Here is a 24,758-nt window from a genome sequence, read left to right as displayed (position 1 = left end):
GTTTGCTGATGATGCTGCACTCGTCTCCCACTCGGTATCAGCTCTGCAGCATATGACGTCCTGTTTTGCAGAGGCTGCCAAGCTATTCGGCCTAGAAGTTAGTCTGAAGAAGACAGAAGTTCTCCACCAGCCTGCACCCCAGGAAGATTATCACCCTCCCTGCATCACTGTGGGTGAATCAGTTCTGAAGACAGTCCAGCAGTTCAGCTACCTGGGGTGCATCATCTCCTCAGATGCCAAGATCGACAAGGAGATTGACAACAGGCTGGCAAAGGCAAACCGTGCATTTGGCCGATTGCACAAAAGAGTGTGGAGCAACAAGCATCTGAAAAAAGGCACAAAGATCAATGTTTACAAAGCGGTTGTGATGACAACCCTCATCTATGGCTCCGAATCGTGGGTTTTATACCGTCATCACCTGCGACTCCTTGAGCGCTTTCATCAGCGCTGCCTTCGCACCATCCTCAACATCCACTGGAGTGACTTTGTGACCAACACTGAAGTCCTCAAGCGGGCAGAGGTTACCAGCATCGAGGCACTGCTGTTGAAGACGCAGCTGCGCTGGGCAGGGCATATTTCTAGGATGGAAAACCACCGCCTTCCCAAGATTGCCCTGTATGGCGAACTCTCCACCGGCCATCGAAATAGAGGGGCACCAAAGAAGAGGTACAAGGACTCCTTGAAGAAATCCCTTAGCACCTGTCACATCAACCATCACCAGTGGTCTGACCTAGCCTCAGATCGCAAAGCATGGAGGCACACCATCCACCAGGCTGTCTCTTCCTTTGAGAACGCACGCATAGCTGGTCTTGAGGACAAAAGGAGATTGAGGAAGAATCGCACTGCTACAGCACCAACCCCAAATCAGACTTTTCCCTGCAGCCACTGTGGCCGGACCTGCCTGTCCCGCATTGGTCTTGTCAGCCACCAGCGAGCCTGCAGCAAACGTGGACTACTGCACCCTTCTTAAATCTTCGTTCGCGAAGCCAAGCCGAGAGAGAGAGAGAGCCAGGGATTGAACCTGCCTGGTTCTTTCTAACTGGGAGATGGAGGAGATTGAACCCACGACCTCCTGCATCCCAAGAAAAGGTTCTTCCACTGAGCCACAGCTGCTCCTCAGGTCTTCTGCTTCCAAGTCGCTTCCAACCTGACTGGAGTGGCAGCAGAAAGTGCCAGGGAGAGCAAGGCGGGGACTTCCAGGGAGGTGGTGGCAGCTACAAGCATAGCCAGCTTCAAGAGGGGATTGAATCAACATCTGGAGCAGAAGTCCATCAGTGGCTGTTAGCCGCAGTGTATTGATGGAACTTTCTGTCTGGGGCAGTGATGCTCTGCATTCTTGGTGCTTGGGAGGGGCAACAGCGTGAAGGCTTCTAGTGTCCTGGCCCTGTTGATGCGCCTAGAGCTTAACAGGGTGGTCTTTAGTGACGCAAGAATAGAGGTTGCACACAGTAGTTGTAAAACCACTATATACAGTTTATTTACACCTCTCACTCTCCAATCCGACAAAGTGCTCCGCTGCTCTCCAACTTCCATAACCCACACATAGCAAAGTGTCTTTGTACATTTATACATCAAGTAACCAATCAGCATCCTGCTGAGTCAGGCTGACTGTGCTTCTGGGCTGATGCAACCTGGCACCCAGCCACCTCCTGTCATTTAGATGATCTAGCTTAGCAGATCAGTTTCACTTTCCCAGCATGTGCTATAAACTGTCAGCTCTGTCAAATACAAGCGACAGGCCCCACTGGGGGACCTCCTGATGGCACCTGGTTTTTTTGCCACTGTGTGACACAGAGTGTTGGACTGGATGGGCCATTGGCCTGATCCAACATGGCTTCTCTTCTGTTCTTATGTGACACAGAGTGATGGACTGGATGGGCCACTGGCCTGATCCAACATGGCTTCTCTTATGTTCTTATGTGACACAGAGTTTTGGTCTGGATGGGCCATTGGCCTGATCCAACATGGCTTCTCTTCTGTTCTTATGTGACACAGAGTGATGGACTGGATGGGCCACTGGCCTGATCCAACATGGCTTCTCTTATGTTCTTATGTGACACAGAGTTTTGGTCTGGATGGGCCACTGGCCTGATCCAACATGGCTTCTCTTCTGTTCTTATGTGACACAGAGTGATGGACTGGATGGGCCATTGGCCTGATCCAACAGGGCTTCTCTTCTGTTCTTATGTGACACAGAGTGTTGGACTGGGTGGGCCATTGGCCTGATCCAACAGGGCTTCTCTTCTGTTCTTATGTGACACAGAGTGTTGGACTGGATGGGCCATTGGCCTGATCCAACAGGGCTTCTCTTCTGTTCTTATGTGACACAGAGTGTTGGACTGGGTGGGCCATTGGCCTGATCCAACAGGGCTTCTCTTCTGTTCTTCTGTGACACAGAGTGTTGGACTGGAGGGGCCACTGGGCTGATCCAACAGGGCTTCTCTTATGTTCTTATGTGACACAGAGTGTTGGACTGGAGGGGCCACTGGGCTGATCCAACAGGGCTTCTCTTATGTTCTTATGAGACACAGAGTGTTGGACTGGAGGGGCCACTGGGCTGATCCAACATGGCTTCTCTTCTGTTCTTATGTGACACAGAGTGTTGGACTGGAGGGGCCACTGGGCTGATCCAACATGGCTTCTCTTATGTTCTTATGAGACACAGAGTGTTGGACTGGAGGGGCCACTGGCCTGATCCAACATGGCTTCTCTTATGTTCTTATGTGACACAGAGCGTTGGACTGGAGGGGCCACTGGGCTGATCCAACATGGCTTCTCTTCTGTTCTTATGTGACACAGAGTGTTGGACTGGAGGGGCCACTGGGCTGATCCAACAGGGCTTCTCTTCTGTTCTTATGTGACACAGAGTGTTGGACTGGAGGGGCCACTGGCCTGATCCAACATGGCTTCTCTTATGTTCTTATGTGACACGGACTGGAGGGGCCACTGGGCTGATCCAAGATGGCTTCTCTGATGTTCTTATATAGGTTTTGCAGAGCTTGAGGCAAAGGTTGTACAGAGACGGGCATGAGGCCTGGTACGGCAGGATGGCTCCAGGCAGAAGGGCAGTGAGGATCAAAGGGTAGAGCAGGCGTGCTTCGACCCTGACAGAGCTCAGCAGGGAGGTGGTCTTGACGAGCCTGGATGTCTCTTGGCCTTGCAGGGGTGCCAACAGCTTGGAGAAGTTGACGGGCCCCGAGCGGAGCAGAGAGACGGTGAACATCAGGGACATGGAGCTGAAAGAAGAGTGGCAGGATGACGAATTCCCCCGGTGAGTAAAAACCAGAATACAGTCACACAAGTGCAGAGGTGTCAAATATATGGCCTGGGGGTTGAATCAAGCCCTTGGAGGGCTCCTATCAGGCCCCTGAGCAACTGGCTGTCATCTTCTTCCTTCTCCCTCTCTCTTGCTTCCTTCTGCATCACAGCTTGCTTTGCCAGGCTTGCTCAATCGCACAGCAGAGCTACAGAGCAAAGCCTCTATTTTCTCCATTGGCTGAGGCTCCTCCCTTGGAGAGGAAGGGGGGAAGGAAGCGCTTGCATTCCCAGGTTGTCACAATCACACAGCAGAGCTACTGAGCCAAGCCTCTCTTCCTTCTATTGGCTGAGGCTCCTCTCCCTCCTGGTCCCCTGGGGAAGGAAGGAAAGAGCTTGAGCTTCCTTTGCCCAGTTCCCTGGATCCCATGGGAGAGATACAAAGGAAGCACCTTTAAGAGCAGCGAGTGCTAATATTTTAAGCACGGTTTAAGTTTTTTTTAAAAGTCTTTAATTGTGTTTGTCAGTGTCCTTTATAAAGCTTATACCCCTACTATCTAATCTTAAATAGGTACACATATGGCTCGGCCCACTAATGTCTCATTTCTATCAGATCCGGCCCTCATAACATATAAATTTTCACACCCCTGCACTAGCGCATACATAGAATAGTGCTGCCGGCTCACAGAGAGGTCTGGTTGTGGCCTTCTCGGTTGTGGCCCAGTCATTTACAGATAGACTGCCTCTGCCCCGTCAACTCCCTTTTGCGGTTCCGTCAACTCCCTTTTGCGTTGCCAACTCCTGGAGGGAGCTAATCTTCTTCCTGCCACTAGGGCACGCTGCCACCACCTGCTAGGGTTGCCAAGTCCAATTCAAGAAATATCTGGGGACTTCGGGGGTGGAGCCAGGAGACTTCGGGGGTGGAGCCAAGATCAAGGCTGCGACAAGCATAATTGAACTCCAAAGGGAGTTCTGGCCCTCACATTTAAAGGGACGGCACACCTTTTCAATGCCTTCCTTCCATAGGAAATAATGAAGGATAGGGGCACCTTCTTTTGGGGCTCATAGAATTGGACCCCCTGGTCCAATCGTTTTGAAACTTGGGGGATATTTTGGGGAGAGGCACTAGATGCTGTGCTGAAAATCTGCTGCATCTACCTCAAAAAACAGCCCCCCCCAGATACCCGCGGATCAATTCTTCATTATTTTCTATGGGAATAAATCTCCATAGGGAATAATAGAGTTCCCAGCAGACATTTCCCTCCCCTTCCCCCGCTTTCTGACAACCCTGAAGCAGGGGGAGGGTCTCCAAACTGGGGGATCCCCTGCCCCCACCTGGGGATTGGCAACCCTACCACCTGCTCAGTTTAGGGGTTCCCAATCCCCCTTGCCTGCCAGCCTCAAGGTCCTCTGCCAACCCAGCACCTGGTTATGGGAGAGACCCAAGTTCTTCTTTGGGAGACGCCTGGAGGATTGGCACCCTTCCCCCTTCCCTGGATTCCCCTCTTGCAGTAGCATGGTCTAAAGCGGTTGGGGAAACTAGGTGGTAAAAAGACAAAACATTTATTTAAAACATACAACTATATATAGGCATTGTAAAATTGTGGACAGAAGAACTAAATCAAACTAGGGATAAACGCTCCTTCCTTCCCTACTATACAAATGGCCCTGACCAGACCATCCAGAACCGACTCACCAGACTCCAAGATTCAAATCAAACTGCCCGCTTCCTGCCAAAACCCAAGAATATAATATATTATATTATAAAACCTGCAGCCCCGTGACGCAGAGTGGTAAAGCAGCAGTTCTGCAGTCTGAACTCTCCGCTCACGTCACGACCTGAGTCCGATTCCGGCGGAAGCTGGATTCAGGTAGCTGGCTCCAGGTTGGCTTCCATCCTTCCGAGGTCGGTCCAATGAAGACCCGGCTTGCTGGGGGGAAAGCGTAGAGGACTGGGGAAGGCAATGGCAAGCCACCCTGTAAAAAGTCTGCCGTGGAAATCTTGTGAAAGCGACGTCACCCCAGAGTCGAAAACGACTGGCGCTTGCACAGGGGAACTTCCCTTTTCCTTTCCCGCCCAGGAACTGGTTTTTCCTCCTGCAGCCTTCTGGAAGACCAGCCTGAAAGACTTCCTGTCTCTCTAGGAGGCCTTCTCAGAAGTGCTGCTTCCAGACCAGAGGGGAGAGGGGAGGAGGAAGTGACTAGGCCCCAAAACCTGCCTCCAGTTTGATGGCCAATTCCTGCCAACTCCCAGATAACCACAGCCTAAAATGGTGTTTCTCCACGCAGTGCCATCTAGACTCTGTTTGAAAACCTCCAAGGAAGGAGAGCCCACCACCTCCCAAGGAGGAATTCTGTTCCACTGAGGAACCGCTCTTAACAGTCATAGAATCGGAAAGGATCTCTAGGGTCATCTAGTCCAACCCCCTGCATAATATAGGAAACTCACAAATCCCTCCCCCTAAATTCACAGGATCTTTATTGCTGTCAGATGGCCATCTAGCCTCTGTTGAAAAACCTCCAAGGAAGGAGAGCCCATCACCTCCCAAGGAGGAAGCCTGTTCCACTGAGGAACTGCTCTTAACAGTAATAGAATCACAGAATTGGAAGAGACTTCCAGGGTCATCGAGTCCAACCACCTGCACAATGCAGGAAATTCGCAAACACCTCCTCCTAAATTCACAGGATCTTCATTGCTGTCATTTGGCCATCTAGCCTCTGTTTAAAAACCTTCAAGGAAGGAGAGCCCACCACCACCCAAGGAGGAAGCCTGTTCCACTGCTCTTAACAGTCATAGAATTGGAAGAGACCTCCAGGGTCATCGCGTCCAACCCCCTGCACAATGCAGGAAACTCACAAATACCTCCCCCTAAATTCACAGGATCTTCATTGCTGTCAGATGGCCATCTAGCCTCTGTTGAGAAACCTCCAAGGAAGGAGAGCCTACCAGCTCCCAAGGAGGAAGCCTGTTCCACTGAAGAACTGCTCTAACGGTCAGGAAGCCGAAAACTCTTCTGATTTAATTTCAACCCATTGGTTCTGGTCCTGCCTTCTGGGGCCACAGAAAACAATTCCATACCATCCTCTCTAGGACAGCCCTTCAAGGACTTGAAGATGGTGATCCTATCACCTCTCAGCCGCCTCCTCTCCAGGCTAAACATCCCCAGCTCCTTCAACCTTTCCTCGTAGGACTTGGTCTCCAGACCCCTCACCATCTCCGTCGCCCTCCTCTGGACCCCTTCCAGCTTTTCTAGATCCTTCTTAAAATGTGGTGCCCAAAACTGTGGTGCCCAGATCCAAAATTGTGGTGCCCAAAAAATGTGGTGCCCGGCTCCACTCCCAAAGTCTCTGGGTATTTTCCAACCCAGGCCTGGCAACCATAGATACCTATTGGAATGCTGGGTCCTATGCATCCTTCCCCTTCTGCTGGTGGTGTAGCCAGTAGGCCATGCTGTCTCTTTAGCACAAAGAATTTTTTTTGGGGGGGTGGGGGGGTGGGGGGGTGGGAAGCTGGGTTCTTTCACTGGCTGAGTCTTCTCTGCTTCCTCACAGGCCCCTTCCAGAAGAGGTCTCCGAAGAGGACTTTGAAGACTGCAGTTTAGACAGCCCAGGTAAGGTCGAAGAGTAAGGGGCCCCGGATTGGCTTCTCTCATCTCAGGACCACGAATTGCACAGCCAACCGCTGTGAGAGCCACATCCCATTTTTGGGATACCCAGAGGCAGAGATAACTTTTGGATAAAAATATGGATTGGATAAAAATATGGAGCAGAGATCCATCAGTGGCTATTAGCCACAGTGTGTGTGTGTGTGTGTATGTGTATATATTTTGGCCACTGTGTGATAGAGTGTTGGACTGGATGGGCCATTGGCCTGATCCAACATGGCTTCTCTTATGTTCTAATGTTCTTAACTATCTCCCTTGCGTGGTTACTCAACAGCCAGTTTGGTGTAGTGGTTAAGTGTGTGGACTCTAATCTGGGAGAACCGGGTTTGCTTCCCCACTCCTCCACTCACACCTGCTGGAATGGCCTTGGGTCAGCCATAGCTCTTGTAGGAGTTGTCCTTGAAAGGGCAGCTTCTGGGAGAGCTCTCTCAGCCCCACCCACCTCACAGGGTGTCTGTTGTTCGGGGCGGGGAAGTAAAGGAGATGGTGAGCCGCTCTGAGACTCTGATATTCAGAGTATAGGGCAGGATATATATGACCTCTAAATACCAGAACACTAAATACCAGAACACTGGCAGATTAGCTTCCTGTTTGCTCAATTCCTAGTGGCATCCGACAGATGAGGCACGATTCTGGAATTGCAGGACCTTTGGTTCAATGGAGGAAGACAATTCCCAAAGTTCTCTGTGCATATTGGCCTGCCAAGAATGCTCACGCCACGCCAAACGGTGGCGCGGGACGTAATTAAGATCTGGAGTTAAGTTCCTGACGCAGGATATGAGCCGGGTCACGGGTTTGAACAAGGGATGCCCCAGGCTTCATGGGAAACGTGTTTGAGAGGTGAACCGGCCCTGTGCAACAACCCTGAGCCATTCCTGGGGGGGTGGAGATTTTTGTCCAGGGGTGGGATTCTAGCAGGAGCTCCTTTGCATATTAGGCCACACACCCCTGATGTAGCCAATCCTCCAAGAGATTACAAGGCTCTTTTTTGTAAGCTCCAAGAGGATTGGCTACATCGGGGGGAGGGGTGGCCTAATATGCAAAGCAGCTCCTGCTAGAATTCCACCCCTGTTCATGTCCTTCTCTGGCAGGGGCTTTTGAAACTGGGCAGGAGGTGGACCGGAGTCTACCCTAGGTGGGGGAGGGTTTTGTCAGGTGATTCAATGATTCGTGGGGGCGGAACTGCGTCTCCTCCGAAGCTGTGCGAAAACACGTGTGGAGGAGGTACATGCCAGCATGGCGTGGTGGCTAAGAGGGGCGGGCTCTAATGTAGAGAACCAGGTTTGATTCCCCTGTCCTCCTCCACATGCAGCCAGCTGGGTGACCTTGGACCAGTCACAGTTCTCTCAGAGCTCTCTCAGCCCCACCCACCTTGCAGGGTGCCTTTTGTAGGGAGAGGACGGGAAAGGTGATTGTAAGTCATTCTGGGACTCCTTAAGGTAGAGAAAAGTGGGGTATAAAATTCAACAATTCTTCACCTCCTTCTCCTTCCACTTCTTTTTTCTTCCTCCTCCTACTTCTTCTCCTGCTTCTACTTCTACTTCTCCTCTTCATCTCCCCCCCTTCTCCTCAACCTCCTGCTTCTCCTCTTCCTCCTCCCACTACTTTTCTCCTCCTCCTTCTGCTTTTTCTCCTGCTTCTACTTCTCCTCTTCCTCCTCATTCTTCTCCTTCTCCTCATCCTCTTGCTTCTCCTCTTCCTCCTCCCACTACTTTTCTCCTCCTCCTTCTCCTCCTCCTTCTGCTTCTCATCTTCCTCCCACTTATTTTCTCCTCCTCCTCCTCCTTCTTCTCCTCTTCCTCCTCCTCCTGCTTCTCATCCTCCTCGCACTTCTTTTCTCCTCCTCCACTTCTCCTCCTCCTCCTTCTGCTTCTCATCTTCCTCCCACTTCTTTTCTCCTCCTCCTCCTTCTTCTCCTCTTCTCCTCCTCCCACTTCTCCTCCTCCTGCTTCTTCTCCTGGTTCTTCTCCTCCTCCTCTTCCTCCTGCTTCTCATCCTCTTCCCACTTCTTTTCTCCTCCTCCTCCCACTTCTTCTCCTCCTCCTTCCCAAATTTAAGTGGCGCCAGATTATAATATCTTATTTCGAGCTGTTGGCTGACTATTTACTTGCTACTTATTTAAATGATCCTTGACTTGGGTGGCCCAGCCTTGCCCAGTCTCCGCAGATCTCAGAAGCTAAGCAGGGTTGAACCTGGTTAGTATTTGGATGGGAGACCACCCAGGAAGTCCAGGGTTGCTACGCACAGGAAGACAATTGCAAACCATCTCTGAATGTCTCTTGCCTGGTCTGATCCAGAAGGGCTCTTCTGATGCTCTTCTCAGTGGAAGGCCTCAGCCTCTCTGCCCTGTTGTTGGCCCTCCAGAGGAACTGGCTGGCCACTGTGTGAGACAGGAGGCTGGATTAGATGGACCCTCCCTGGTCTGACCCAGCAGGGCTCTTCTGATGCTCTTCTCAGGGGAAGGCCTCGGCCTCTCTGCCCTGTTGTTGGCCCTCCAGAGGAACTGGCTGGCCACTGTGTGAGACAGGAGGCTGGACTAGATGGACCCTCCCTAGTCTGATCCAGCAGGGCTCTTCTGAAGTTCTTCTCAGGGGAAGGCCTTGGCCTCTCTGCCCTGTTGTTAGCCCTCCAGAGGAACTGGCTGGCCCCTGTGTGAGACAGGAGGCTGGACTAGATGGACCCTCCCTGGTCTGATCCAGCAGGGCTCTTCTGAAGTTCTTCTCAGGGGAAGGCCTTGGCCTCTCTGCCCTGTTGTTAGCCCTCCAGAGGAACTGGCTGGCCACTGTGTGAGACAGGATGCTGGACTAGATGGACCCTCACTGGTCCAATCCAGCAGGGCTCTTCTGATGCTCTTCTCAGGGGAAGGCCTTGGCCTCTTTGCCCTGTTGTTGCCCCTCCAGAGGAACTGGTTGGCCCCTGTGTGAGGCAGGAGGCTGGACTACATGGACCCTCACTGGTCCAATCCAGCAGAGCTCTTCTGATGCTCTTCTCAGGGGAAGGCCTCAGCCTCTCTGCCCTGTTTTTGGCCCTCCAGAGGAACTGGTTGGCCACTGTGTGAGGCAGGAGGCTGGACTAGATGGACCCTCCCTGGTCTGACCCAGCAGGACTCTTCTGAGGTTCTTCTCTGGCCTGACCCAGGGCTCTTCTTGTGAGAGAAGGATATTCTGGGAACTCTGAGAGAGAACCAGCCCCCGCCTTACGGTTCCCCTCCATGACTGTCTCCACAGCGGTTGCCCCCAACACCCTGGAGCTGTGTGGCCGTCGGAGGATGAAAAAGCGCCTTGCTGCACCCGATCTCGGCGAGGGCACCGTCAGGTCTGGCGAATCCCCGCTGCACACGCCAGACGGCAGCCTGGACATCAACGTGGACGAGCTTGAAACACCGTCTGACAGTGAACTGCAGGAGGGCTCAGAGAACGGGCATGAGTATGAATGGGAAGGTGAGGGTCCAAGGGGCGAAAAACCACCCGGGAAGGGTACCCCAGGGGAATGGGCACCTCTAGGCTGCAGCATGCTGATGAAAGCAGATGTCTTCACAAGGGCAGTTCTCTCCAGGAGGAAATCTGCTCTTGTTGTCACACCTCACCTGAGAGATGCCCCATCCTCCAAAGGGAAGTGGGGTTCCCTGATGCAGCTGATAATATTGCTGGGGCAGGGGACTCCTTGGAAGTCATGACATCACAGCGGGCACATCATGCCGGGGACACTCTAGGATTCACAGTAAAAACTCTATGGTACCATAGAGTTTTACTGCAAATCCTAGAACGTCCCCAGTGCGACGCTCTAGGATTCACGGTTTTAAAAGCCCTTATGGTACCATAGAGTTTTACTGCAAATCCTAGAGCGTCCCCAGTGCGACGCTCTAGGATTCACGGTTTTAAAAGCCCTTATGGTACCATAGAGTTTTGTTGCAAATACTAGAGAGTCCCCAGTGCAACGCTCTAGGATTCACGGTTTTAAAAGCCCTTATGGTACTATAGAGTTCTACAGCGAATCCTAGAGTGTCCCCGGCATGATGTGCCTGGTGCGATGACATCACCCATGTGATGTCATCGTGAAGGGCAGAACAGGGGGCCCCAATCTTTTTGCGCCTTTGGATTTCCGACGTAGTGCTGTGGACGCAGCCACGACACGGCCCCCACAAAATGGCTGCCACCGCTTACCGCAAGCCCCAGAGGCGAGATCCTTGTGTTGTGGTGGCCGCTGCTAAAGCAACGTTTTTTTAAAAGGCATACAGACAATCAGAAACTTAGCTGGGCAGAAGTCCTGCCTGGGTCCGCCCACTATCCCAAAACACTTGGTGTGTACCAGGAAAGGTCCTGACACCGCACTGGAGACTCTTAGACTAGCGTTATCCTACCATTGCAAGAAAGATCCCTAGATCCTTCTGTACCTTAATTTGAGGTTTTGGGGGTTGGACTAGATGACCCCGGAAGTCCCTTTCAACTCTATGATTCCGTCAGAAGTTTGGGACATTATACAAAAGACCCCATTCTTTGCTCACCCACTCAGCACGGGGGATTGGGTTCTCTGAGAGCCAGTGGGGTGCGGTGAATTCCTGGGAGGGCAGGAAGGGATAGGATCAACATTTGGAGCAGAGGTCCATCAGTGACTATTAGCCACAGAGACAAGATGGAGCTCTCTGTCTGGGGCAGCGATGCTCTGTCTTCTTGGTGCTTGGGGGGGGGGGGGGCAACAGAGTGAGGGCTTCTAGTGTCCTGGCCCCACTGATTGACCTCCTGATGGCACTTGGTTTTTGGCCCCTGTGTGACACGGAGTGTTGGACTGGAGGGGCCACTGGCCTGATCCAACACGGCTTCTCTTATGTTCTTATGTCTGGGGCAGTGATGCTCTGTCTTCTTGGTGCTTGGGGGGGCACAGTGGGAGGGCTTCTAGTGTTTTGGCCCCACTGGTGGACCTCCTGATGGCACCTGGTTGTTTTGGCCATTGTGTGACACAGAGTGTTGGACTGGAGGGGTCATTGGCCTGATCCAACATGGCTTCTCTTATGTTCTTATGTGACACAGAGTGTTGGATGGATGGTCCACTGGCCTGATCCAATATGGCTCCTCTTATGTTCTTATGTATGGGGCATAAGAACATAAGAGGCCAGGGATCCTGGAGGATTTTGGGGGATTTTTTGGCCATCTTCTGGGCTTGGAGCAGGGGTCACTGGGGATGTGTGTGTGTGTGGAAGGGGGAGGTTTTTGTGAATGCTCTGCATTGTGGCAGGGCTTGGACTAGATGACCTGAGTCAGATTGAGTTGACGAGAGAGGAGGTCCTATGACTGATAGACAATTTAAAAAGTGATAAGTCACCAGGCCCAGATGGCATACATCCAAGAGTTCTGAAGGAACTCAACGGTGAACTTGTGGATCTACTGACAAAAATATGTCATCTCTCGTTCAAATCTGCTTCCATTTCTGAGGACTGGAAGGTAGCAAATGTCACCCCCATCTTTAAAAAGGGTTCCACAGGAGATCTGGGAAATTACAGGCCAGTCAGTCTGACGTCAATACTGGGAAAGTTGGTGGAAACTGTTATCAAGGACAGAATGAGTAGGCACATTGATGAACACAAGTTATTGAGGAATACTCAGTTCTGTAAGGGAAGATCTTGCCTCACTAACCTGTTACATTTCTTTGAGGGGGTGAACAAACAAGTGGATAAGGAGGACCCAATAGATGTTGTTTACCTTGACTTCCTGAAAGCTTTTGATAAAGTTCCTCATCAAAGACTCCTTAGTAAGCTCGTTATTCATGGGGTAAAAGGACAAGTCCTCTCATGGATCAGAAACTGGCTAATTAATAGGAAACAGAGAGTGAGTATAAATGGGCAGTCTTCGCAGTGGAGGATGGTAAGCAGTGGGGTGCCGCAGGGCTCAGTCCTGGGTCCCGTGCTCTTTAACTTGTTCATTAATGATCTGGAGTTGGGAGTAAGAAGTGAAGTGGCTAAGTTTGCAGATGACACTAAATTGTTCATGGTGGTAAGAACCAGAGAGGATTGTGAAGCACTCCAAAGGGATCTGTCGAGGCTGGCTGAGTGGCCGTCAACGTGGCAGATGAGGTTCAACGTGGCCAAGTGCAAAGTAATGCTCATTGGGGCCAAAACATCCTAACTATAAATACACTTATGTGGTCTGAACTGGCAGAGACTGACCAAGAGAGAGATTTTGAGGTCGTGGTAGATAACTCATTGAAAATGTCGAGACAGTGTGCGATTGCAATAAAAAAGGCCAACGCCATGCTGGGGATTATTAGGAAGAGAACTGAAAACAAATCAGCAAGTATCATAATGCCCCTGTATAAATCTATGGTGTGGCCTCATTTGGAATACTGTGTGCAATTCTGGTCACCGCACCTCAAAAAGGATATTATAGCATTGGAAAAAGTGCAGAAAAGGGCAACTAGAATGATTAAAGGGCTGGAACACTTTCCCTATGAAGAAAGGTTGAAACGCTTGGGACTCTTTAGCTTGGAGAAACGTTGACTGCGGGGTGACCTGATAGAGGTTGACAAGATTATGCATGGGATGGAGAAAGTAGAGAAAGAAGTACTTTTCTCCCTTTCTCACAATACAAGAACTCGTGAGCACTCAATGAAATGGCTGAGCGGTTCAGTTAGAAGGGATAGAAGGAAGTCCTTCTTCATCCAAAGGGTGATTAACATGTGGAATTCACTGCCACAGGAGGTGGTGGCAGCTACAGGCATAGACAACTTCAAGATGGGATTGGATCAATATATGGAGCAGAGATCCATCAGTGGCTATTAGCCACAAGGTATTGATGAAACTCTGTCTGGGGAAAGTGATGCGCTGTATTCTTGTTGCTTGGGGGGCAACAGTGCGAGGGCTTCAGGTGTGCTGGCCCCACTGGTGAATCTCCTGATGGCACCTGTGTTTTGGCCACTGTGTGACACAGAGCGTTGGACTGGATGGGCCATTGGCCTGATCCAACATGGCTTCTCTTATGTTCTTATGTGACACAGAGTGTTGGACTGGATGGGCCATGGGCCTGATCCAACATGGCTTCTCTTATGTTCTTCTGTGACGCAGAGTGTTGGACTGGATGGGCCATTGGCCTGATCCAACAGGGCTTCTCTTCTGTTCTTATGTGACACAGAGTGTTGGACTGGAGGGGCCACTGGCCTGATCCAACATGGCTTCTCTTATGTTCTTATGTGACACAGAGTGCTAGACTTGATGAGCCATTGGCCTGAGCCAACATGGCTTCTCTTCTGTTCTTATGACCCTTCGGGTGCCTTCCATCTCTATGAATATGGTGGAGAGTCAGTGGAAAAGAACCAGTCCCTAAGATGATCTTAGGCCCATCACAATCTCTCCTCCCATCCTACCTCACAGGGTTGTTGTGATGGGAGAACGGAGGAGGGGGAGATGGATATTCTAAGCTATCTTGAGTCCCATGTGGGGAGAAAACCAGGACATCCGTGAATGCAAACTGGATCCCTGGGGATCCAAGTGGAATGTGGCAGATGATACTAAATTGGGAGGGGTTGCAAACACAGAAGAAGACAGAAACAGGATCCAGGATGACCTTGACAGGCTGGAAAACTGGGCTAAAACCAATAAAATGAATTTTAACAGGGAAAAATGTAAAGTTCTGTATTTAGGTAGGAAAAATCCAATGCATGGTTATAGGATGGGGGAGACGTGTCTTAGCAGAAGTATGTGCGAAAAGGATCTAGGGGTCTTAGTGGATCATACGCTGAACATGAGTCAATAGTGTGATGCGGTGGCTAAAAAGGCAAATGCAATTTTGGGCTGTATCAACAGAAGTCTCGTGTCCAGATCACGTGATGTGATGGTATCGCTTTACTCTGCTCTGGTAAGACCTCACCTGGAGTCTTGTGTTCAGTTTTGGCAACCACATTTTGAGAAGGATCTAGACAAGCTGGAACGGCTCCAGAGGAGGGCGACGAAGATGGTGAGGGGTCTGGAGACCAAGTCCTATGAGGAAAGGTTAAAGGAGCTGGGGATGTTTAGCCTGGAGAGGAGGCGACTGAGAGGTGATAGGATCACCATCTTCAAGTCTTTGAAGGGCTGTCATATAGAGGATGGTGTGGAATTGTTTTCTGTGGCCCCGGATGGAAGGACAAGAACCAATGGGTTGAAATTAAATCAAAAGAGTTTTCGGCTCCACATTAGGAAGAACTTCCTGACTGTTAGAGCGGTTCCTCAGTGGAACAGGCTTCCTCCTTGGGAGGTGGTGGGCTCTCCTTCCATGGAGGTTTCTAAACAGAGGCTAGATGGCCATCTGACAGCAATGAAGATCCTCTGAATTTAGGGGGAGGTACTTGTGTGTTTCCTGCATTGTGCAGGGGGATGGACTAGATGACCCTGGAGGTCCCTTCCAACTCTATAATTCTATGACTGTTAAGAGTGGTTCCTCAGTGGAACAGGCTTCCTCCTCGGGAAGTGGTGGGCTCTCCTTCCTTGGAGGTTTTTCAACAGAGGCTAGATGGCCCTCAGACAGCAATGAAGATCCTATGAATTGAGGGGGGAGGTGTTTGTGAGTTTCCTGCATTGTGCAGGGGGTTGGACTAGATGACCCTAGAGGTCCCTTCCAATTCTATGATTCTTATCCTCAGACGACCTCCCCAGGGCTCAGCGGCTGGACGACAGCCTGTCCAAGAGATTTTGCTCCGACCGTGTGGTGGACTTCATCAACCAAGACGGGCATACGTGGCGGGTCTTCCGGTTGGACGAGAGGGAACAGAAAGTGGACTTGGGCGCCATCGGGCCCTACAAGCGGGTCATCTCCCACGGAGGTACTGGCAGAAAGCCTTGACTCATGGCTTGTGATTAGGGTTGCCAACTCCAATTCCAGAAATATCTGGGGGCTTTGGGGGTGGAGCTAGAAGACACTAGGGGTGGAGCCAGGAGCAAGGTTGCGACAAGCATCGTGGAACTCCAAAGGGAGTTCTGGCCATCACATTTAAAGGGACTGCACGCCTTTTTAAATGCCTTTAAGAGCCAGTTTGGTGTAGTGGTTAAGTGTGCGGACTCTTATCTGGGAGAACCGGGTTTGATTCCCCGCTCCTCCACTTGCATCTGCTGGAATGGTCTTGGGTCAGCCATAGCTCTCTTATTGGGGAGAACCAGATTTGATTCCCCACTCTTCCACTCGCAGCTGCTGGAATGGCCTTGGGTCAGCCAGAGCTCTCTTATCAGGGAGAACCGGGTTGGGTTCTCCACTCCTCCACTTGCAGCTGCTGGAATGGCCTTGGGCCAGCCATAACTCTCTTATCTGGGAGAACCAGGTTTGATTCCCCACTCCTCCACTTGCAGCTGCTGGAATGGCCTTGGGTCAGTCACAGTTTTTTTTTCTGGGAGAACCGGGTTTGATTCCCCACTCCTCCACTTGCACCCGCTGGAATGGACTTGGGTCAGCCATAGCTCTCTTATCGGGGAGAATCAGATTTGATTCCCCACTCCTCCACTCGCAGCTGCTGGAATGGCCTTGGGTCAGCCAGAGCTCTCGTATCTGGGAGAACTGGGTTTGATTCCCCACTCCTCCACTTGCACCTGCTGGGATGGCCTTGGGTCAGCCATAGCTCTGGCAGAGGTTGTCCTTGAAAGGGCAGCTGCTGTGAGAGCCCTCTCAGCTCCACCCACCTCACAGGGTGTCTGTTGTGGGGGAGGAAGGGAAAGGAGATTATGAGCCGCTCTAAGATTCTGAGATTCGGAGTGGAGGGTGGAATATAAACCCAATATCTTCTTCTTCCCTCCCTTGGAAATAATGAAGGACAGTGGTGCCTTCTTTGGGGGCTCCCAGAATTGGACCCCGCGGTTCAATCTTTTTGAAACTTGGAAGGTGTTTTGAGGAAAGGCATCGGATGCTATGCGGCAGATTCGGTGCCTCTACCTCAAAAAACAGCTCCCCCAGAGCCCCAGATGGGAAAGACCGTGGAGAGCTGCTGCCTGTTTGCATAGAAAAGCCTGATCTCAACGGACCAAAAGTCTGATTCAGTAGCAGGCAGCTTCATCTGCATTCCCCCAATCTTTCTTTTCTAGGTTATTATGGAGAAGGCCTCAACGCCATTATTATGTTTGCCTCCTGCTACTTACCGGAGAACACCATCCCCGATTACCCCTATGTCATGGAGAACCTCTTCAGGTGAGCGGCATGCCCTGGTTGGATTCCCCCCTCCTCCTCCGCAATCTGGGTGACCTCGGCCAGTCGCTGTTCTTGCGGAGGTGTTCTCTCAAGAGCACCTCTTGAAAAGCTCTCTCAGAGAAGGATTGTGAGCCGCTCTGTGACTCTGAGATTCATTGAATGGGGTGGGATATAAATCCAATATCATCATCGTCTTCTTCCTCCTCCATCAGTTTCCAACGGCTAATTCATGTCACAGTTTAGGGGAGATTCACGTTTGAATCCCCACTTGGTCGAGAGGCTTATCGGCTGGCCTTGGATCAGTCCCCGTCTCCAAATACAGCCTACCTCACAGGACAGTTGTGAGGAGAGGAGGAGGGCGAAAACAGCTGCTCCCAGCGTGCTGCGATCCCTGGGAGGAGTGGAAAAAACAAAACATAACACGTTTCTGAGAGCGGTTTTGATCAAAACGAACCAGTTATTGGAATGATGGTACCATCTCCACGATCAATCACTTTGGATCTCCAGTTCAGCTTCACTGTACAGAGAGCACAACGGCGGGCCCCGAATCTGTCCTGCAAAGAGCATCGGCTGTTTAAAACCCTGGATTCACTTGCCATGTTTCTTTTGTTCCTCATGCTGGCAGCTACATCAGCAGTATGCTGGAGCTGATGGTGGCGGAGAACTACACGCTGGTGTGCTTGAACGGCGCCACCCCCCGCAGCCGGGTGCCTCCATTCGCCTGGATCAGACACTGTTACCAGACCATTGACAGGCGGTAAGAGGGGCGGGGGGTGGGGAGTCAAAAAGACATGGAGGCCTATACCCTGGTTGTGGGCTTCTCTTCTGGACAGTCAGAAGGATAGAGTGTTTAGCAAGCCATGCTGGGAATTATTAGGAAGGGAATTGAAAACAAATCAGCCAGTATCATAATGCCCCTGTAGAAATCGATGGTGCGGTCTCATTTGGAATATTGTGTGCAATTCTGGTCGCCGCACCTCAAAAAGGATGTTATCGCATTGGAAAAAGTGCAGAAAAGGGCAACTAGAATGATTAAAGGGTTGGTACACTTTCCCTATGAGGAAAGGTTAAAACGCTTGGGGCTCTTTAGCTTGGAGAAACGTCGACTGCGGGGTGACATGATAGAGGTTTACAAGATTATGCATGGGATGGAGAAGTAGAGAAAGAAGTCCTTTTCTCCCTTTCTCACAATACAAGAACTCGTGGGCATTCGATGAAATTGCTGAGCAGTCAGGTTAAAATGGATAGAATGAAGTCCCTCTTCACCCAAAGGGTGACTAACATGTGGAATTCACTGCCACAGGAGGTGGTGGCGGCTATAAGCATAGCCAGCTTCAAGAGGGGGTTAGATAAAAATATGGAGCACACACATATATTGGCCACTGTGTGACACAAAGAGTTGGACTGGAGGGGCCACTGGCCTGATCCAACATAGCTTCTCTTATGTTCTTATGTGACACAGAGTGTTGGACTGGATGGGCCACTGGCCTGATCCAACATAGCTCCTCTTATGTTCTTATGTGACACAGAGGGTTGGACTGGAGGGGCCATTGGCCTGATCCAACATGGAGAGCCCACCACCTCCCGAGGAGGAAGCCTGTTCCATTGAGGAACCTGTCAAGCAAGCAGATTTCAAAGTAACCAGTCCTTGAGTTGAAACAAAGTATGGTTTATTGATAATCCATGTGCTTCTATTGAGCCAAGTATTGGAACTGCTACAGAGTAGCAGTAGAATGCATACTTAAAGGTGGCACATCAAAGGTTCTCTAAACATTGCTACAATTACTAAACAATCCTGTATTCACGTGTGAAAATCCACACAGCAACTTCTTTATCTCCCCTGTGGTTATTCTTCCTGGGCCCAGGCCTGGCCTGGGAAAGTGTCGCTGGAGGCTTTATCTTCAAAGAACAAATTCCTTCATTTGTTAGTAAAAGCAAAAGAGGCGCCGGCTAATTCTCTACTTTGATGTGCCTCCGCTTAGTTCAGGGTTAGTGATATTTTAAAGCATGGCAGTTATAATCAGATAAACATAGACAGTCATAGAAAGATAAAACATCGCTTGACAGAACCACTCTTACGGTCAGGAAGTCCTTTCGAATGTTGAGCTGGAAACTCTTAATTTCAACTGGTTCTGGTCCTACCTTCTGGGGCCACAGAAAACGATTCGTTTGCCAACAGCCTGAGTCGGCCCTCTGAATGCTAGTTCTGTCGATCGCAAAAACCCTGCAGCAGGAAGTTTCAAGGATAAACAGCGCCTCGTACCCCTTCGGCTTCTCTTGCAGACTCCGAAAGAACCTGAAGTCCTTGATTCTGGTGCACTCCACCTGGTACGTCAAAGCACTGATGACCGTCCTCAAACCATTCATCAGGTATGTCCTTCATTTGCTTCATGGCCCTCCTAAGCAAGTACCTTCAGGGAGGGGGCAGGAGGAAAGGGGTACAATGAGGTGACATCTGATGCCACTCTTCATGATGCATCGAGTACCCACGCTGTTCTCCACCAGGCATCGAGTGACCAGAGCCAGTCTGGTGTAATGGTGAAGTGGGCGGACTCTTATCTGGGAGAACCGGGTTTGATTCCCCACTCCTCCACTTGCATCTGCTGGAATGGCCTTGGGTCAGCCAGAGCTCTCTTAGCTGGGAGAACCGGGGTTGATTCCCCACTCCTCCACCTGCAGCTGCTGGAATGGCCTTGGGTCAGCCAGAGCTCTCTTAGCTGGGAGAACCGGGGTTGATTCCCCAATCCTCCACCTGCAGCTGCTGGAATGGCCTTGGGTCAGCCATAGCTCTCTTAGCTGGGAGAACCGGGTTTGATTCCCCACTCCTCCACTTGCAGCTGCTGGAATGGCCTTGGGTAGGCCATAGCTCTGGCAGAGGTGTCCTTGAAAGGGCAGCTGCTAGGAGAGCCCTCTCAGCCCCACCCACATCACAGGGTGTCTGTTGTGGGGGAGGAAGGGAAAGGAGATTGTGAGCCCCTCTGAGACTCTTCGGAGTGGAGGGAGGGATATAAATCCAATATCTTCATCTACCTCACAGGGTGTCTGTTGTGGGGGAGGAAGGGAAAGGAGATTGTGAGCCCCTCTGAGACTCTTCGGAGTGGAGGGCGGGATATAAATCCAATATCTTCTTCATCATCATCATCAATGTTAATCTTCTTCTCCTCCTCCTCTTTCCTAGTTCCAAATTCAGCCGGAAGCTGCAATTTGTCAAGAGCCTGGAAGAGCTGGCCCGGATCATTCCATTGGAACAAGCGCACATCCCCGAATGCGTCCGCCAGTGAGTTCCGCCGACTTCTGCCCCCTCTGCGTCTTCTCGAGAAGGCAGGGTGTTTGCAGGGATGTGTCGCTTAGAGGAGGGCAGGGAGCTGTTGCAGTTGGCAGCAGAGGATGAGGGGACTCGCAAGAGTTGACTAGAACGATTAGAGGGTTGGAACCCTTCCCCTAGGAAGAAAGGTTGAAACGCTTGGGGCTCTTTAGCTTGGAGAAACGTCGACTGCGGGGTGACATGAGAGAGGTTTACAAGATTATGCATGGGATGGAGAAAGTAGAGAAAGAAGTCCTTTTCTCCCAATATGAGAACTCGTGGGCATCCGATGAAATTGCTGAGCAGACAGGTTAAAGCGGATAAAAGGAAGTCCTTCTTCACCCAAAGGGTGATTAACACGGGAATTCACTGCCACAGGAGGTGGTGGCAGCTACAAGCATAGAAAGCTTCAAGAGGGGACTGGAGAAACACCTGGAGCAGAGGACCATCAGTGGCTATTAGCCACAGGAACTCTCTGTCTGGGGCAGTGATGCTCTGTATTCTTGTGCTTGCGGGGGTGGGGGGTGGGGTACAGTGGAAGGGCCTCTAGCTCCACTGATGGAACTCCTGATGGCACTTGGTTTTTTTGGCCACAGTGTGACACAGAGTGTTGGACTGGGCCATTGGCCTGATCCAACAGGGCTTCTCTTATGTTCTTATGTTCTCCCCGGCAGATTGGATCGATCCAGGAACGCTTCCGGAACCACCAATAGATGACCCCGGCTGTGCCTTCTTGTAAACCGATGAACATTTTATGTTATGTCAGTCATTTATTCCTTTGTAATGGATTTTAAAAGGCCCATTCACTTGACCGGCCTGTCCTTTTGGAAAAGCGAAGACCTGCCTGCTTTCTTTTTTTTTTTTAAATTACTTTTGTAAAAAAAGTTGAAAAACTGAGGGTCCCGTTTTGAAAAGCAGAGGTGTGGGGGAGGGAAGGAGGTAACCCGGAGACTGAAAAAAAAAGAGAGGCCTCCATATGAGCTCAGAGGCACGTGTCTTTGGAGGCGTTACAGGTTTTGGAGGGAATTTGCTCCAGGTGCGGGGAAGCAGTTAGCGATGGAGGTCAGAGCCTTCTTCTTGGAGAAGGCGTTTGTCTCTTTAAATCTCCAAACCAAGAAAGCCGGCAGCTTTGAAAATGCATTTAAACTTAGCTTTCCTTCCACCTCTCCCTCTGTCCTCCCTCCCTCCCCATCATCCATCCTTCCTTCCTTCTGAGAGCCAGTTTGCTGTAATGGTGAAGTGCGCAGACTCTTATCTGGAAGAATGGGGTTTGATTCCCCACACCTCCACTTGCAGCTGCTGGAATGGCCTTGAGTCAGCCATAGCTCTGGCAGAAGTTGTCCTTGAAAGGGCAGCTGCTGTGAGAGCCCTCTCAGCCCCATCCACCTCACAGGAGGCCTATTGTGGGGGAGGGAGATACGGGAGATTGTGAGCTGCTCTGAGACTCTGAGATTTGGAGTAGAGGGTGGGATATAAATCCAATATTTTCATCATCTCCTTCCTTCCTTCCTTCCTTCCTTCCTTCCATCCAGTTCTCATACATCTAACGTTTAGTCTATGTGGCTCCTACATTAAGCAAGTTTGGCCACCTGACCCTGGACTGTCACGCTCATGATAACCTACCTCAAAAGGTTGTTGTGAGGGTCATTTGAAGAAGAAGAATTGCAGATTTATACCCTTCCCTTCTCTCTGAATCAGAGACTCGGAGTGGCTTACAATCTCCTATATCTTCTTCCTCCACAACAGACTCCCTGTGAGGTGGGTGGGGCTGAGAGGGCTCTCACAGCAGCTGCCCTTTCAAGGACAACCTCTGCCAGAGCTCTGGCTGACCCAAGCCCATTCCAGCAGCTGCAAGTGGAGGAGTGGGGAATCAAACCCGGTTCTCCCAGATAAGAGTCTGCACACTTAACCACTACACCAAACTGGCCACCCCTGGTCTGAAGCAATAACGTTAGAGTCCAGTCAGGCACATTTAAGAGCAACAAGGTTTTATTTAAGGTATGAGCTTAAGAAGCATGCGTGCACACAGAAGCCCATGCCTTGAATGAAGCTCTGTTGATCTTCAAAGTGCCACTAGACTCTAACTTTCTTAAAATGCTTTAAAATACTGGGGGGGGGGGGGGGGAGGTTTAGGTGAGATGGGTGGGGCTGAGAGGGCACTGACAGAAACTGCCCTTTCAGGGACAACTCCTGCGAGAGCTCTGGCTGACCCAAGGCCATTCCAGCAGCTGCAAGTAGAGGAGTGGGGAATCAAACCTGGTTCTCCCAGATAAGAGAGCTCTGGCTGACCCAAGGCCATTCCAGCAGGTGCAAGTGGAGGAGTGGGAAATCAAACCCGGTTCTCCCAGATAAGAGAGCTATGGCTGACCCAAGGCCATTCCAGCAGCTGCAAGTGGAGGAGTGGGGAATCAAACCCAGTTCTCCCAGATAAGAGAGCTATGGCTGAACCAAGGCCATTCCAGCAGCTGCAAGTGGAGGAGTGGGGAATCAAACCCAGTTCTCCCAGATAAGAGAGCTATGGCTGAGCCAAGGCCATTCCAGCAGCTGCAAGTAGAGGAGTGGGGAATCAAACCCGGTTCTCCCAGATAAGAGAGCTCTGGCTGACCCAAGGCCATTCCAGCAGCTGCAAGTGGAGGAGTGGGGAATCAACCCCGGTTCTCCCAGATAAGAGAGCTATGGCTGAGCCAAGGCCATTCCAGCAGCTGCAAGTAGAGGAGTGGGGAATCAAACCCGGTTCTCCCAGATAAGAGAGCTCTGGCTGACCCAAGGCCCTTCCAGCAGCTGCAAGTGGAGGAGTGGGGAATCAACCCCGGTTCTCCCAGATAAGAGAGCTCTGGCTGACCCAAGGCCATTCCAGCAGCTGCAAGTGGAGGAGTGGGGAATCAACCCCGGTTCTCCCAGATAAGAGACCTATGGCTGACCCAAGGCCATTCCAGAAGCTGCAAGTGGAGGAGTGGGGAATCAAACCTGGTTCTCTCAGATAAGAGTCTGTGCACTTAACCACTACACCAAACTGGCTCTCTTTGGGGGAAGATTGTAAACAGCCCTGAACACCTTGGGAAAGGAGCAGGGAAATGTCGTCCGTGAGATGAATCCTGGGCTTCATTGAAGGTTGGTCTGGAGAAAAACGCCCTGCCGATGTCATGGCGGCCCGTAGGTATCTGGCGCTCTGGGGAGGCTGTTTTTTGAGGTAGAGGCACCAAATTTTCAGTCTAGCATCCAGTGTCTCTCCCCAAAATACCCCCCAAGTTTCAAAAAGATTGGACCAGGGGGTCCAATTCTATGAGCCCCAAAAGAAGGTGCCCCAATCCATTATTTCCTATGGAAGGAAGGAACTGAAAAGGTGTGCCGTCCCTTTAAATGTGATGGCCAGAACTCCCTTTGGAGTTCAATGATGCTTGTCACAGCCTTGATCTTGGCTCCACCCCCAAAGTCCCCAGATATTTCTTAAATTGGACTTGGCACCCCTAGTCCGTCTGCAGCGTGGTAGGAAGGCTGATAACATCCCATTCAACTTCTTTTAAAGGGACGGGGCTGTTTTTCTCCAGACCAGTTGGCAACCTTACAGCTTTCCTCTGCCTTTTGCCAAACGCCCTCTCCTTGGGAACAGCTGCTTGTGGGGAAGCGGGCCACGGAGGGGGGGGGATCGAGAGCCAGTGTGGCGGACCCCCACTTCTCCCATGGAAGCTCGCTGGGTGACCTTGGGTCCTGTTAACAAACTTTCAACCTGGCCTACCTCACAGGGCTGTTATGCTGGGAAACTGGAGGGACTGGAGGAGGAAGTTCTACAAGCTGTTTTGAGCCCCAGCTGGGAAGAAAAGCAGGAAACCAGTAAACAAAAGTGAACGATGTAAATGGGAGAGGCTTTCGATCATTCTCTCCCTCTTCAGCTAAGCTTGCCAACCTCCAGGTGGGGCCTGGAGACCTCTTGCTGCTCCAGTTGACTTCCGGATGACCGAGATCAGTTCCCCTGGAGGAAATGGCTGCTTTGGAGGGGGGACTTCGTGGCACTGTGCCCTGCTGAGGCCCCTCCCCCCCCAAACTCCTCCCTCCCCAGACTCCACCCCCCAAATCTCCAGGTAGTTCCCAAACTGGAGTTGGCAAGCTTACTCTTCACTTGCTCCCTGGGCGGCCGGAATGTTTTCCACACTGCTGATCAAGGCTTGCAAACTTGTGGGCTGTTCAGGATTGTCGTTTTTGTTGCACACCGCAAAGACGCAACAGCCTCTGGGTAAAACAAATTGCCTCACAAGGGCTGCGACGGGCCGAAACGTAGGGTTGCCAATCCCCAGGTGGGGGCAGGGGATCCCCCGGCTTGGAAGCCCTCCCCCCGCTTCAGGGTCGTCAGAAAGCGGGGGGAGAGGAGGGAAATATCTGCTGGGAACTTTATTGTTCCCT

The 24,758-nt window shown here is 51.2% G+C and overlaps 1 protein-coding gene across 1 annotated transcript in view; it reads left to right on the top strand.

Annotated features, from left to right (window-relative positions):
* The window catches only part of BNIPL (BCL2 interacting protein like), a 28,620-nt gene extending 7,423 nt beyond the window's left edge, over positions 1 to 21,197 (top strand). The window contains exons 2-10 of the mRNA XM_060261332.1: positions 3,164 to 3,271; positions 6,808 to 6,866; positions 10,148 to 10,360; positions 15,528 to 15,707; positions 16,954 to 17,056; positions 17,682 to 17,813; positions 19,340 to 19,426; positions 20,235 to 20,333; positions 21,035 to 21,197. Coding sequence (XP_060117315.1) covers positions 3,231 to 3,271; positions 6,808 to 6,866; positions 10,148 to 10,360; positions 15,528 to 15,707; positions 16,954 to 17,056; positions 17,682 to 17,813; positions 19,340 to 19,426; positions 20,235 to 20,333; positions 21,035 to 21,077 — 957 coding nt within the window. The 5' untranslated portion in view covers positions 3,164 to 3,230 and the 3' untranslated portion in view covers positions 21,078 to 21,197. The remainder of the gene's footprint in view (positions 1 to 3,163; positions 3,272 to 6,807; positions 6,867 to 10,147; positions 10,361 to 15,527; positions 15,708 to 16,953; positions 17,057 to 17,681; positions 17,814 to 19,339; positions 19,427 to 20,234; positions 20,334 to 21,034) is intronic.
* Positions 21,198 to 24,758: the final 3,561 nt, after the last annotated feature.

The sequence above is a fragment of the Heteronotia binoei genome, chromosome 1 (assembly GCF_032191835.1).
Source record: "Heteronotia binoei isolate CCM8104 ecotype False Entrance Well chromosome 1, APGP_CSIRO_Hbin_v1, whole genome shotgun sequence".
NCBI classification, from domain to species: Eukaryota; Metazoa; Chordata; class Lepidosauria; order Squamata; family Gekkonidae; genus Heteronotia; species Heteronotia binoei.
This window is presented reverse-complemented; position numbering and strand designations above follow the sequence as displayed.